The 15,426-nt window shown below is 34.7% G+C and overlaps 1 protein-coding gene across 1 annotated transcript in view; it reads right to left on the bottom strand.

Moving 5' to 3' along the window:
* MICU3 (mitochondrial calcium uptake family member 3) overlaps positions 1–15,426 on the bottom strand; it is a gene marked incomplete at its 5' end in the record, with an annotated part of 45,624 nt that overhangs the window by 25,340 nt on the left and 4,858 nt on the right. Inside the window, 4 exons of the mRNA XM_032186226.1 lie at positions 1,116–1,163; positions 4,928–5,006; positions 5,858–5,889; positions 9,950–10,103. Coding sequence (XP_032042117.1) covers positions 1,116–1,163; positions 4,928–5,006; positions 5,858–5,889; positions 9,950–10,103 — 313 coding nt within the window. The remainder of the gene's footprint in view (positions 1–1,115; positions 1,164–4,927; positions 5,007–5,857; positions 5,890–9,949; positions 10,104–15,426) is intronic.

The following is a 15,426-nucleotide window of genomic DNA, read 5'->3' as shown; positions in this document are numbered from 1 at the left end:
TAGAGTCCATTTTATTTAATAAAATTGTAGAAAATAAGTTTATGAAAACAGTATTCTCAAGACACTTTAAAAAGCTTTGCAAAAAAAAAAAAAAAAAAAAGTACAGGATGCAACTCCTGGTCAAAATGAATGACATATAGAAAGAGGAAAAATTTTCTTGTTTACATGCTTACAGTCATTGAAATTTGAGATCAGGTTAGAATTTTACATCAGTTCGGAAACACATTGACTTTGAAGGCAACTGTAAGTGAAGTCTTTGGGCAACATTATGGTGATAATTCACTGCCTTGCAATATGAATTATGGCCAGAGGTTAGTCCAGATAAAGAGATGATGGAAGGATATCCACTGATGCAGCATTTAAGTACGGGTTTGGGGTAAAGTTCCCACTCTGTCTGTTTCACAGGAAGTATCCAAATAATATCTGAATAAAAATCTAATGAATCCAATAGAAATGCTTTAATTGTATACAAAGGAAAGACAAAACACGTTGATCCTTCCCAAAAAGCAGCTCTTAAAATATCAGTTGGCATCAGGCTTAGTTTACTCGAGCTATAAGTTCTTCTACTTTGTTTTCACAGGTGGTAGAAGAATAAGTATTTGATTTTGTTAGCGTTTTCTTATATAAATAAACATTTACTTCAGTTTGACAGATTTTCTAAAATGAAGCATGTTACTGATATCAGTATCCCACTGATGTTATCTTTTATGCACTAAGAAGGAAAACAAAACAGTAACAATGTACATAATATATATTCTTCTCCCTATATTCAATGTCCTTTATGACCAGTGAATTCAGTACATTCAGTAAATTCAACTAGAAATTGTATAGGAATTTCAAAGAACAAAGCAAGTTTAAGATCTTTACTGGGCTTTAGCTGAAGTGCCTCAGCGTTTTCAACACCCAGTGAAAGATGTTTCTAGAGAATAAATCACTTAAAGCATAACACAAGATTCTGTAGGACAAGGCAGGTTCAAATGGATATAAAGATGCCTGATACATTTTTTTCAATATTGGGATATGCAGGAGAGGACAAAAAAATCCCAATATATAGCAATATATTTGGAACTTAAGAATTTGTAAAGAAGGATTTTTTCTTTTCCCAAAATACTTACTTGTTAAAATACATAAGAGAAATAAATATTCTGTGTAAGATATCACACCTGAAAACAACAGAAAAAATGATGCCATATTAATTTTACTTTGGATCCAAATCTTAAACTCAAAAACATTAAATCTATGCATAAGGAGGAACATTTTCATACATATGCCTATTCATATTTGTTTGCATGTGACTGTGTTCAAGCTAGCCATTGATTCATTTGACTAAAATATGGATCTATGTTTGTTTGTTTTTTTTTTTTTTTTGCTGTTGACTATTTTAGGAGATAGATAATGCAAATAAATAAATAAATAATGCAAATAAAATAAACAGTAGAGAATAGCTCATTAAACAGAAGCTGGTTAGATTTTTAGAAGCTATTTAGCTCTCTGAAAATCTCACCAATAATACATGACAACAGTCTTTAACAGCAGGAGAACGTTTAATATGAGAACTTTAATAGCGCTTCCTCCTGATAGATAACGTTTGAAAATAGTTCTTGACTTTAACATATGCTAAGTGCATGTCATATGCTAATTGAAAACTTGGCCTTGTATTACTTACAAAAGCATAGTTTGGGATTTCAAATTGTCTTTATATGCACACTTTCATAATAATCACCTGAATTTTATATTAAAACTCTTATTAAATGAATGTGTAGCTTTTTGTTAAATATTTTCAAAGCCTATTAAGGGAACCTGTACTGTCATCTTCTACATTCAAAAGACCTGTAAGGAATACATTTCAAGCTTTTAATCTTTTGTCAGATGTCAAAAGGTAATCACAGCATGATATGGCATTACCTTTCCTCTTCAGAAATAAAGAAGGCAAAATTTAAGTTAGAGCTGAAGTCAATATCCAAATGGTATGTTTGATAAGCTGTACTTCCATTTCTCTATTTCTGGGGTAAAAAGATAACCTTACAGAATGCATACAGCGCAAATGAAGAAGAGCATCCCTCAATGCACTAAGAACTGGCAACAGTAACCTGCAATTCTACCAAAGGACTTTAGCTCTAGTCGTCTTCAAGGTTGAGCTACCAAAACTGGTTCCTGATTTCTAACCAATTGATTCTGTCTGTTTTATAAAACCCAAAATCTTAAGCCAGTCCACAATATTAGACTATTTCAAAAGCTTAACAAACAACAAAAAAAGTATTTAGATGCCTGATAGCAGAGATGTCTAACTGCTGTGATTTTCAAAAGTTACTGTCTGTCTCCTTTATTTCTGTCTAGGTGAAGTTCATAAGCGCTTTTTAAAAAAACAGTCACACCTTTGGACGTTTAAGTATCTTCTAAAGTCTAACTCAACTGAATATATGATGAACTATGTAAACGGTCATGTGATTTTTTTCGCTGAAACACCTATATAATTCAAACTTGAACACTATATTATCCATACAGATTTCACAATTATTGAACAGATTTAACATCAGCACTTCCAGTGCTGCCAAACTAAGAAACTTCAGCATTTTTTATTAATACTTATAGCACAAAAAGTTCCATATTAGTTCTGTCCTGAAATAATATTCATGAAGACTGTCATTTTTCCAGCTTTGCAGTGAAGATTCCCTGCTTTTAAGAACAGTCGTAAAAATCAACTTAGATACTTCTTCAGCTGCATTCTCCAGTAACACAAAGATGTGAATCAACGTGTGGCTTGAATTTATACAGCACCTTGCAGAAATTCTTTTACAAATGCCTACTTGAGTCTGTTTGGACAAGCAGCTATCAAGAAATCAGATACCTCAAAGGTTCTCATTCAGTAATGTAAAACATTCTTTAATAGCCCGTCAATAAATGTAAAAAATGAATTTTTGTTTGTTTGATGACACCTTCTTTGTTGTAGAATGGAGGAAGGAAGTGCAATTGTCAAACAGTCCACCACAGGTATGAAGACAGCAATATAAAAGGCCTTGAAAGCATTCTCTCCTTTTGTTTGTGCTGGTATATTGTAGCTGTAGACAGATAGTTCTGGTTGACTGCTCTGAGCGTTATGGGAGAGAGGCTCTGTAATTTCAATTAATTGAAAGAAAAGCTTATTCCAAGATCAGAAAGAAGAGGTGGAGGTCACTTGAGGGTAAAACACAAAAAACTAAGACCTGAGGATGGCTGGCGTAAATCTGTGTAGTTTAAATTAATCTATGGCAAAATATATTGACATAGGCCTTTGGTACTTCCTTCATACTAAAATGTGCATGTTTTAAAGAATATGAGTAAAATAATCTTGAAGTGTTCATATCATATAAATGAGAATGAAGGAGACTTGAATTCTATTCCCATTCCCTCCATCTAATATTATCTATAAAATGGGGTAGCAGAATTCACTTGTTTTGTAAAGCGTGCCAAAAAGCTATATAAATGCTAAAGTTTATTACCAACGTTACCAGTTTATTACACCAGTTTTGAATCCTCTTACTTCTATCAGATTCTGTAGAATTTCACTAACAGAAGACTGGAGTAAAATATTGTTGAATCAAGACCGCCTGTTTTGGAGACACCTTATTATTATTAGACTTAGTAAGCAATATCTAGATACTTTTTTTTTTTTTTTTTAAACTGATAAGGTACTGATTTAACAGATTATGAAGGTGAATAGTCAGCTGTTCTGACTATACAACTGTCAGCCTAGAACAAGGAAATACAATGCAAAAACGTGCCAGTTTCTGCTTCTCCCTGGAGTACTGACTGCAAGCTCAGGGCAAAAAAATCTAAATGCAGTTTACAATTCAAGATTCAAGAGATTGGAATCTCTAGAACACACTAGAGATTTAAGCTTGTGACACTCCTCTAAAAATAGTGGCTTACTTACTCGTTTAATAAATTTAAGCTGTAGTTAAATTAGACTCATCAAATAAGTGCACATATTTGTTTTGAGTTTTGTTGTTAGCATGATTATTTAAAGATCCAGAAAGTGTCTTTATTTTATAGCAATTGCTTGCGGCTGCTTTTTTTAGAAATATTTTAAAGTTCCATCAGTCCTTTACTATTCTGAAAATAAACAAAAGAATATGGGGGTTATTTACCATAAGTATTTTTTTCATTTTGGTACATGAGTTAACAGTTTCTTTTTTTTCCTCTCTCTCTTTTTTTTTTTTTTTTTTTTTTTCCCCAAGTGATACAGAATATTAAAGAGGAAAAAAAAAAAGGTGGGGGGAGACCTGGACCATGGCTCTTCCTTTACTAATAAAGTTCTAAAGGTTCAAAAAGAGCTTGGTCAGCTCGTTTTAAAGGGATAGACAGCATTTCTGAAACTCTTTCTGTTGTGAAGAAAACATTTATTCAATTATATCAGGGACCATCACTGTCTTCAGTGATGTCTTAAAGACATTTTGCGTATTTTTTTAGAACATTCCATATAAGTTCTATTTTCCGAACTGACAACAGTTCTACAGATGATTGGAAGAAACTGAATGTGAAACAGTCAAACGTCAGTTTACATACTAAAATTACCACCTAATATACTAAATATATACACGTATGTTTATATATATATATGTATATACATATATATATATATGTATATACATATATATTTAGTATATTATAAACATATGTGTAAATATAAATATATAAATATACTAGATTACCCGTTCACTTAAGAATATTAGCTGGAAGATGTCAGAATTAAAACACTGTAGAGACTAAAGGGAACTTCTATATTCTTTAAAATGTAGAAAGCAACAATTTTTATTTATTTATTTTTTTAAACTTGATTACATTTTCTGAAAGATTTAAGTACTAAGTTAAGTAGTAATTTACTTCAGTCACAATAACTTAATACATATGACTATTTGGTTCAGGAAAATGAATTCTTATCCCTCACCTTTCTCATTAAGATTACGGAAAAGTTTGGATGATCCTTTCCAAACTGGTGGCGTCTCCATAAGGATCTGATTCAATTCCTAAAAAATAAGATTTGAAAAATACTGAAGAATATATTTAGATATTTGAATGAAGATGTTCTCTGATTATGAGTAAATGCTAGGAAATCAACATAAAAGACGAGAAAGGAACTCCATGCAAATCTACCACTTACTTTAACTTCAGTTTATCACAATGACTTTGTAATTACTTAAACACATACATAAATTTTGCATACATGATTAATACAAGAATTGCTCATCCAAGAAAAAATCTGCATGAATACTAAGTGTTTGCAGAATTGGAGAGATACATATAACATACATATCGTTGCTGAAATTACTCACTGTTGCACATGTTCACTGAAGTCAAAGATGAGTCCCCCCTGGATTTCAGTGAGGTTTTGATACAAGCTCTAGGCAATTGTTCTTTTAAAATACTCAACCTAAACTAAAGCAAACTTCACCCATGAATACAAATGTACTTTATTCTCAATACACGGACACTGAAACAGCCTTCTTGCAGTTGTACAAATACAAAAAAACTAAAATGTGAGAGGCACTTCAGCAAACGCTAGAGTGGCATGAGTATTTCATGCAGCTGTTACACTCCGACACTAAAACTCAGACATGGGCTGAGGAAGGAACTGACAGAGGTTTGAGAAAGTCACTAAACCAAACGTAACAGGCACAGCTGCTCAAGTATGTTTGAGATTCTGGATTCAAATCAGTCTGAAGTGACAAAAAAGAAGAAATTAAAATTTGTGCATTTTTTTTTTTTATAAGGATGAAAAACCTTTCTTCTGCAACACCAAGTTTACATCATGAAAAAAGGCAGTTGTAGCAAAAGGTATGGTTATAGGAGTTATTCCAGTGTAGGAACTACTACCCACCTGCTTTGACAGGGATCGCCACTTTTTAGCACCTGCAACAAAAGACAAAGTTATGAACGTACCAAATTTAGTTATGTTAATATGGTGTCATTAAAATTATACTACATCCACAATCCCTATTTTCTAGCCAAACAAGAAATATTTTCCCTACTTTATTAATGAGATAAGTCCTCAGCCTGGCTCAAAAAAAATCTCTTTATCTTATTAATAGAAAAAAGTAGTTTAATACATACCTAGACTCCTAACTTAGATTCCTAGATTCTGGCCCCTGCTTCAGTTCACTAGCCACATATTTTAAAGCAAATACATAGAAATAGAAAAAAAAAAAAAAAGTCCTTGAAACAACATCAGAAGCTAGGACTCCTTTTAGCCATTCCAAGGTTCTTCTTTACTTAGGAAGAACTTCTTTACTGAAAGGCTTGATAGGCATTGGAATGGGCTGCCCAGGGAAGTGGTTGAGTCACCATCCCTGGAGGTCTTTAAAAGACATTTAGATGTAGAGCTTAGGGATAGGGTTTAGTAGAGGACTTGTTAGTGTTAGGTCAGAGGTTGGACTAGGTGATCTTGGAGGTCTCTTCCAACCTAGGTGATTCTGTGATCAGATTCATGCTCCCTTTTAGAGCCTCTGTTGAGCTAATTTTTTGTAAGTAATTTTAACAAAGCTGAAGAGTTCAGAACTGAAATTGCTCATTAAACCTGAAAACTCATAATGAATAAGACTGAACAGATGCTTTCTTCCTGAAGCCTTAAAGTGAAAGAATCCAGAAGCAGATGATACTGGCATTTGACAACGGTTGTCTACAACCACCTAAGAATTCAGAACTTGATGTTCATCACCAACCTCTCAAGACAAACCTTTGCACACATTCAGTATTAAGATAAAGTGCTACAAATATCAGAATTTACAAAGGTACAAGAAATCGATTATGTGGTCAAATACTTATCTTCTTGGTTAGTAAAGACTAATTTTTATAAAGCAAAACACCCTCTGGTACTAGAAAACCCCTTCTCATGGTGGTGTCCATGCTTCATTAAATAAAAACCAGGACACAAAAGCTACTATGGTCTCTTACTGGTTTGTGGTGTGACACTGACTGAAATTTTAGTTCTACACCTCAGCAATAGCACTAAACGTGTCTGCAAATCCCACTGCAAACATGGTGGGATTATATCATGCAACATCATAACATGATCCAATTTTTTCATGTACTTTTCAGCTTAATTATTTAATGTCAATTAAAGCTTTGTCTCAAAATACTAAAACAAAACAACCACCTTTACCACATAAATTGCTGTATGTTTATGCCTACCACAAAAAATGGGAAATAATTATATCTAGCTTTCCAGCCAGATAATTTCTCATGTTATATATAGATTTATGCTTCTAGACAAGTTAAGTTTTCTGTCTATATACATACTTCTTACAGCTCAGTATTAAGCTGAAGTTTTTATAGTTATCAAGAGCTTTTTAGCAAAACAAAGTATTTCCTCTTCTTTTCATTGACTTTCTGAACATATAAACACATATGCAGATGGTAAAAATTTATCAAGCATGACTATTAAGATATATTTTCCCAAATGAAAGCCTTCACCTTAAAGGCAGCAGTAGAAAGTTAATTATACCATTTATTTCATATTTGACTCCAGCTGCCTGCAGTCAAAAGTTACATTTTATAAAAGAAAAATATACTCTTACCATATTAGTTAGTGTTTAATCAAAAAAAGGAAGTGAACACCCTCTTGACTTTTGTAGGGTTTACAAGATTTCCAAAGTAAATCAATCACAATAGACGCATTCACTCCATCAAAAAATCTCATTCAGGTCTAGTATCATTAGCTTTTCCATAAAGCAGACACAAAGAGCTACTATTATTACTCTTCAAAGGGCGGTTTTGCTTTCTAACAATATTCAAGACCTTTCTAGTCTTCATCCATAAAAAAAAAAAATTAAGCATATGTTCTTTTATGCAAAATATAGACACTGTGGTATGTTGGCCTGCACGGACCCTGCTATTTATAGTTTCAAACAAAACTAAAATGATCCAAAATTACAAAATACTTCTAGCAGGTATTATTATATTATTCAGAAAAATACTTTATTTACTTCCTTTAGGAGAGCATAAGGAGACAGATAATTAAGATGTGCAAACTGACAAAGCAGTATAAAGTTTGAAACTAAACATTCAGAGATCAGAGGCTGGAAATGGTAGTAAGTACATATCATTTACTTCATTTATTACTTCCTATTTGTCAGCCTTCTGTCCAAGAAGTCAGCCTCGTTCTGCCTAAATATCCTAGATGACTTCCACCATAATGAAGTCATCCACTTCTACTTAGTTGCAGCCTCCTACACCATCCCTTAAAATAATTATCTTAGTCATGTAATCTATAAAACTAGCGTATAAAACTTAAAGGCATGAAGGTTAGTTTTGCCTTTAGTCTCTGAGATCAACTGGATACATGGGAAGGATTTTGACACAAGCAAGATTTTTTTTTACACTCAACCCAGAAGGGTTCTTCATTGTTTGAGTTCCTGATCTCTTCTCTTTTGACGTGAGATGAACAGAATATCCTTGTAAGCTTAACACTTTTATTTTTTAAACATCTGAATGCTTGCAGTGAGGGAGGAAGAAACCTAAATTTAATTAACATGGAAAAGTCTTACAGGTGTACCACATATGCAGTGTAGGCAGACTAGTCAAAACATTGTAAAATGAATTTAAAACAAAGTGTATTATTTAACTGATGCCCCGCAAATGACACAAATACTCCATAGACATACATGGCTATGCTATGGGATACACTGCCCTGGGAAAAGCTATTGAAACCCACTCCCCGAGTGACAAAAAAAAAAAAAAAAAAAAAAAGGACCTGGAGATCTGGGTAAAGAAAGTAGATCCAACGTGCTGATGTGTAATTATATATATATATATTTTTTTTTTGCGATAAGGAATCTGTTTTCTCTGTTTCAAATGGAGAGCAAAAAAGGGAATGAAGATTTGCTTCCTGCTAAGTGCTTCAAAGTTTTGCAAGTTTTCACTACTTCTGTCTTCACTGTTATGAGATTACAGTTTTGATCATGGATGTGCCATTGCTGGATTCCTTCCTCTTGGTTTCATTACAGTTAACATAACAATGGGGAAAAATCTGCAGAGAGCTTTAAGCAGTCCTCGACTGTTTCACCTGCTTTTGACTCTCTCTGTGTTAGCTCTGTGGTATAGATCTTTCTTCCTGAAGTCTATGGTAAGATATTATACATGTTACATCTGAGCAGAGATATTCTCATTTCTCAGTTGTGTGCTGCTACCAATGCCCTGCAAACGTGAGGGCCAGGAAGTCATATTGGAGCGGCAATGGATTGTAACATTCACTTACTGTTTGGTCACTCTTTGATAATTAAAGCAAAAAAAAATAGAAAAAGTGAAATTAAGTTGTTACTTTATTTTTCATCAATTTAATTAACACGCAGTGCTAGAAAGTGTAGAAAGTAGATTCCCCGAAGGACTGAAATTCCTGCTCAAAGTATGTTATTTAGAAAACCATGACATGCTTATAGAATCTCTGTAGAGCAAAACGAACCAAACAACAAAAATCAACCCCTCTCCCCAACAAAAATGATACCAGATGACAACTTAAGATTGCAGAGATTGCAAACCAATGCTATCCTAAATTATTTAGAATACTGGATTCTTGCCTGACTATTTACACAGAAAGTACACAGAGAAGGAGGTAAGAGTCTTCCAGCAGTACTGGTCTGCTTGGAAAGAAACCAGAACTGTAACTGTGTCAATGCAAAAGGTAAACGTGAATTTATCTTTCATGCCCATTAAGCTGTGTGTGACCTGTAGGGTAAGAATGTTTATCTAATGTTTTCTACAGGAATCAAAAAAAATGTATACAGATGTTTACAATCTAGTAGAAATCAGGACGCTGTCTGCATGCATTTGGATACCATTAAAAATAAAATTCTGGAAGGTTCAGCATCGTTTCACCACAATCAGAAACAAAAGTAGTAACCAAAACTAAAAGGAAAAATAACATAAACCACCATCATTTCTCAAGTAATTTTATCAGCATAAAAATCCCGCTTACATTTGGGTTCATCGTTTGTGACAGCCTGAATGAAGTCATAGGGAGTCATATACAGCTGTCCTTCAAATTCTAAACTGGCAAACCTACGAAACCGTTGCTCCCGAGGTGTTGCATAAAGGTGTAAATCTTCAAGGTCTGATCTGCTTTCTGTAACCTTCAAAGACAAAAGGAAATAATTTTAACGTACAAAAAGTATTGTTTTACAATTGCCACTGCCATTCGCTACAAAGAAACTGTAAATGTAAAAGTGATAATTCATAAAGTCAAATCCAACCAAATATTTCTGTACAGTTAGAGTTGAAATTAAGATTTTTACTGCTGTAATTTTCAGTCTTCTACAGTTTTAGCAATAAATCTTCATGCACTGAAATTGCTGACACTACTCACGCTTGGGGTGGGGGAGAGAGGACATAGGTTCATGCATCAGAGAAAGGAGGGCAATTTTAAATAAAGAAGTCAGTGTAACTTGAGCAGTCAGACTTTAAATGACTCTGTTAAAATTATTTCAGTTTTCTGGCATTTCCAGAAGAAAATTGAATACTTCTTTTTTTTAATTGCTTCTTCATGTAGAATGCAGCTGTTGACAGTAATAGGCAAAACACCTCCATAACACCATTTACAAAAAGTAAACGTGTAAACCTTCTAAAATGTGTAAACCTTCTATGATTATTGCTATTTCAAGTATCTACTGCAATCAAAGCTACCATACTCAGGGAACAGAATAAGAGCAGAATTACTTCTCCAGAGCTACAGAAGTATTATATGGCATGGAGTTCATACAAACCCATGAGAGGTTTATAGATATTGGCCAATTCTGTTATGTTCACCATCCCACTGTTTTTAAACTTAGTAGTACAAAGCTGTAAATATTCTAAATTGTTGTATCTTTATTTTATACTGTCAAAGCTTCAAACAGAAAATATACTACTACTAACTGAAAACTTTTTTTAATCTCAAAGCCAGGCAAACTCCTCCATGGAATCAATAGCTTGAAGAAACTGCATGTTTCTTGAACATGTTTTCAGAGATGAAAAAGATAAAATCCAAACTGCTTCATAAAAGGAAAAGAAAGGATACACCTAAATCCATTTCACATATATAAGTCTTAGTACTTGGATATTTCACCTTGGACATTTTAACCTGCCTTCTAGAAGGAAAAAGACCACTGAGTACACAGTTCTCTTTCTGGACTGTCTCTAGTCGCTCTGAAATTATTGCATCTATGGGGGGAAAAGGAAAAGGGAATCAAATTTAGTTTCAATGGCAAAAAAAACTGTCACAGAAATTAATTGTAATAGAAATGCTTATACATTCATTTAATTGTTAGTAGACTGCTCTACATACAAGTATTCTATACTTCTGATTGAGAATCAGTCTTCCACGTTTTATCTTTTTCAAATGATTACTCAGTTAAATGTGACCAATAAAAAATATTCTGACAACTAGACCTACAAACTCTCTTTAGAATGACACACTCATATAATCACAGGATTGGTTTGGAAGGGACCTTAAAGACCATCCAGTTTCACCCCCCTGCCATGGGCAGGGATACCTCCCACCACACCAGGCTGCCCAAAGCCCCATCCAGCCTGGCCTTGAGCACTTCCACGGATGGGGCTTCCACAGCTTCTCCGGGCAACCTGTGCCAGTGCCTCACCACCCTCTGGGTAAAAAAATTACACATTTTAGAAGGTTTACCCTCTGGATAAAGAATTTCTTCCTTTTATCTAATCCAAATCTCTTTTAGTTTAAAGCTGTTACCCTTTGCCCTATCACTACACCCCCTGACAAGGAGTCCCTTCCCAGCTTTCTTGTAGGCCCCTTCTAGGTACTGGAAAGCCTCTAAGGTCTCCCTGGAGGAGTGGAAAAAAAAGAAAAAAAAGAATTCTCTTCTGACAAATCCATATTCAAGCAAAAATATTTATGTGCTATTGCTGTTTGAATATAGTCTTAGTGATCCTTCTACAGTCCAGTGGCATTCAAGCTATGCCTTCATGTGGGATTTACACAACACAATTGTTTTGGTAGAGCTTGTAGTGACATAACTGATTGTCTTTGTATTTGAAGTTTAATAATCTATCTTTTTTTTTGATACATCTGTTATTTTATCACTATTACAAACATGCTTTTGAATAAACACAGGTTGTAAGCATGAGTAATATAGCAGTACCTCTGCAAAGTCAACTTTCAGGAAAGAAACTGTTTCAAGGCCATATTACATGCGCAGTATGTGTAATCAATTGTAATCAATCATAATCGATCATGCATAATCAGAAGAATCTGTAGGTAATACATCATTCAAGAAATACCATCGCACCTTGACTGTTCAGATTTGGAGAGCATGTTGAGTTTCTTTGTTCTCAGGAAACTCACACCATCTCAGGTACTGCTGCTTAGTATTTCCCTCAAGACACTTAAAAAAGCATTTGCAAAAATCTCAGGCATATCTTAGCATTACCTTAAGTACCCTACACTAATATAAAACAACATACTGCAAACATGGAATTTTTAAGACTCGCTTAGACTTAATTCATGCCAGTACTCTGGTCTCCAAAATCTTAGTTTCCGCTTCACTTTCACCAATCTACATTTTCCCTCTGGCTAAATAGCAATGCCAGTATTTTACAGTCTGGCTAAAAGTCATTGTAATCCAATAGAAATACTGCTGGCCACCATTAAGAGCCATACCTCTCAATACCCTGCATACCCTTGGTCTGGCACTTAAATGCTCTATTTGCTAAGTGTCAAACTGGATAAGGGCACTGATCTGAATTTTTTTTTGTTTTCATGGTGTTATTTCTTAGCCAGACAAAATCCTGGATCTATCCCCAAAGCACAGTATTTGTTCCAAAACCTAGGCTACAGGAATCTGTAGCTTATGGAAAAGACAGTTTCACCCCTTCCTGCAGAAACCTGCACCTACTTCAGGTTAGCATGGTGGGGAAATTACAGGTTTAAGCAGAATTTTAGTCTAAGGAATATAAATACCACTTTATTATGAACTTTGTGGTTTCACCTGAAAGAATCAGAACAAGCTGTTTATGCTATTGATTTAACATGAACTCAAACAAAGCCCTGTATACAGGGTTTAACTTACTGTGTCAGATCACGGGACTCACCTATCAAGTGTCCAAGTGTCTAGGCAGGGTTTGGCTGCAGAAGACTCTAGGCACAAGCATTAGTAAACTGCCAAGTAAAACCATCCATGGGAATAATATTTTTTTTTCCCTGATTTCCTGTTGAAAGCTTTCCTTCTTCTATTACTGCTTATTAATTCATGAAACTTACTTGCATAGAATCTGTAATTGTTAGAAACTACTTAATACGTTAATTAAAAAGTCAAGACATCCTAAAACGTTATCTCAACCCATACCTTTACAGGCATTCACTTAAGGAATTCTCAACCTGTAATCACAATGCCTCCTCAATATATTCTCCCCAACTTTAGCAGATTATAATCCAGTAGGGCAAGTATGAGAATTTTCGTGACACCATGATTTGCTCTCAATTGATTTATTTTTTATTTTCACCCAGGTTAGGCAATCTTGTCGTAATAGCACTAGTATCAAATCCTGTGGACACAGGAATGAGACAGAGTAGATACTGAATACCTCAGGAAAGGTACTGTTAGTGAGGGAGTGAACAGCATTCGGTAAGATCCCAATTTCTATTTGAAGTTTCATGAGCTTATCCAGACTAAATCTCTCTGTAATTACGAACAATCTTCAAAAAAAAAAAAACCTTTCATGAAAGTACATCCCTTTGACAAACGAAAGAGGGGAGATTTTTTTTATGCTTCTGTTTACTAATCCTCTGGGCAATCCTACCTACAAACTACAATGATCTTGCATCGTGTTATGGTTCTTTTGAAAACTGGACATGGTAATTCCCTTCGAGCAGAATGTCATGAACCTCCTGGCAGCAGTATTATCTTAATTTTAAGTGTAGCAGGTAAGTTCCTGTTTATCTTTACATGTATACCAATCTACTTCACTGAACTTGCTGGATAAAAGGTGGCTGACACCAAGAACCCAGGTGATGGCCATAACCTTCCATCTCACAACTGATCAAGTAGACGTAAAGGGGGGAGACTGAGGCTCAGCAGCTCTCACAAACCATGTCTTATCTTCTCCCTGTTCCCACAGGAACCTAAGCACCAAGAGTTGTAAATAGTTTGTGCCTCTCATCCTTTTGCCCTTCCCCTTTCTAACTCCAGTGCATCTTCGTTAAGGTCGCTCAGCACTTTTAAGTCAATCAGCTCTGAATACATTTCATGCAGCATCTCTTTTAGAGTGATACCACTCTGTATTTTCTCCCTTAAATCACAGCAAAAACTTAACTGGAGGAAATCTAGGCTTTCTATCAAGCAAAATTACTGTCCCAAATTCACTCCCATTTTGTATTCATAGCTCACATACTGTGTCTGCCAGAACAGCCAAGCCAAACAGCCTCAGATGTCCAGTGCTCTCACCAAAGATTTCCACATATTACTCCAACTGCCTTAAGGCATGTTTCATTACCATTTCTAGTCCCATATATTTTGTCTTACTGGCTCTCTTACCTCACTGATATGATGTCTGAATTTGGTATAATGTGAATTAACCTCGATGGTTATAGTGAAATCCATGCAGTAACTCTACACTGCCATAAAATGGCCTGACGCAGGACACAAACTCACACAGTGACATCAAGGTAATTAAAACATTGCAATAGTTCTGACCTCAAATTATGTGAAAATATCAATAAATGGTAATGATCAGGGTCAGTGGAAGTAAGGTGCAGAGGATAAAGCATGAAGTCACTACCCTTCCTCTTATAAAACAGAGAAGAAATGTCCTTTGCCAAGTGTTAGTCACAGAACGTTAAGTCAGTAATTACGAAGTTTTATTCTCTGGCCAAAGATCTATTTTTTCCCATAGAGACGAGCTTAAATGCCAGAGACAGGATTTTTATTTGAAAATTAGAAAACTTGGTGCCTACAAGTAAACGTAATCCAAAAGAATCTATTATCAAAACCCATAGCAACACTTCAACTTTCAGATCCTAAGAATATCTAAGCTAATGCAAAGTATTTTACAAAACACGAAAAAACATACCCGCTGTGTGTACATGTATACGAAGTGAATGGCTCCAACGGTATCATAAAAGACACACGTTTGTTGTGTTCCAAGTCAAATCAGTGTTCTTTTGCTTTTCCCAACTGACACAAAGGTGATACTATTTTAACTAAAGAAGCCAACATTTGCTACTAAAAGTACCTTTCGCTTGCAGTCAAAAATACGTTATGTTACAGTAGTTTAATCTTTAATTTATTTCAAGTGAGTGAGTTTCTTTGAATTTTTGCTTGCAAAGTAATCTGTCTTCCATCAATGAGAATCTGTGCAAATTATTAAAATAAAAAGGTTTTCAAAGCAATGCTGCTCCTTACTTCCTTCACTTATATTTGACTTCAGGCTTATTTAATATGCTCCCATGTA

This window comes from Aythya fuligula, chromosome 4, assembly GCF_009819795.1.
Source record: "Aythya fuligula isolate bAytFul2 chromosome 4, bAytFul2.pri, whole genome shotgun sequence".
Taxonomy (NCBI): domain Eukaryota; kingdom Metazoa; phylum Chordata; class Aves; order Anseriformes; family Anatidae; genus Aythya; species Aythya fuligula.
The sequence above is the reverse complement of the archived record's forward strand: the minus strand, read 5'-3'. Positions and strand labels throughout refer to the sequence as shown.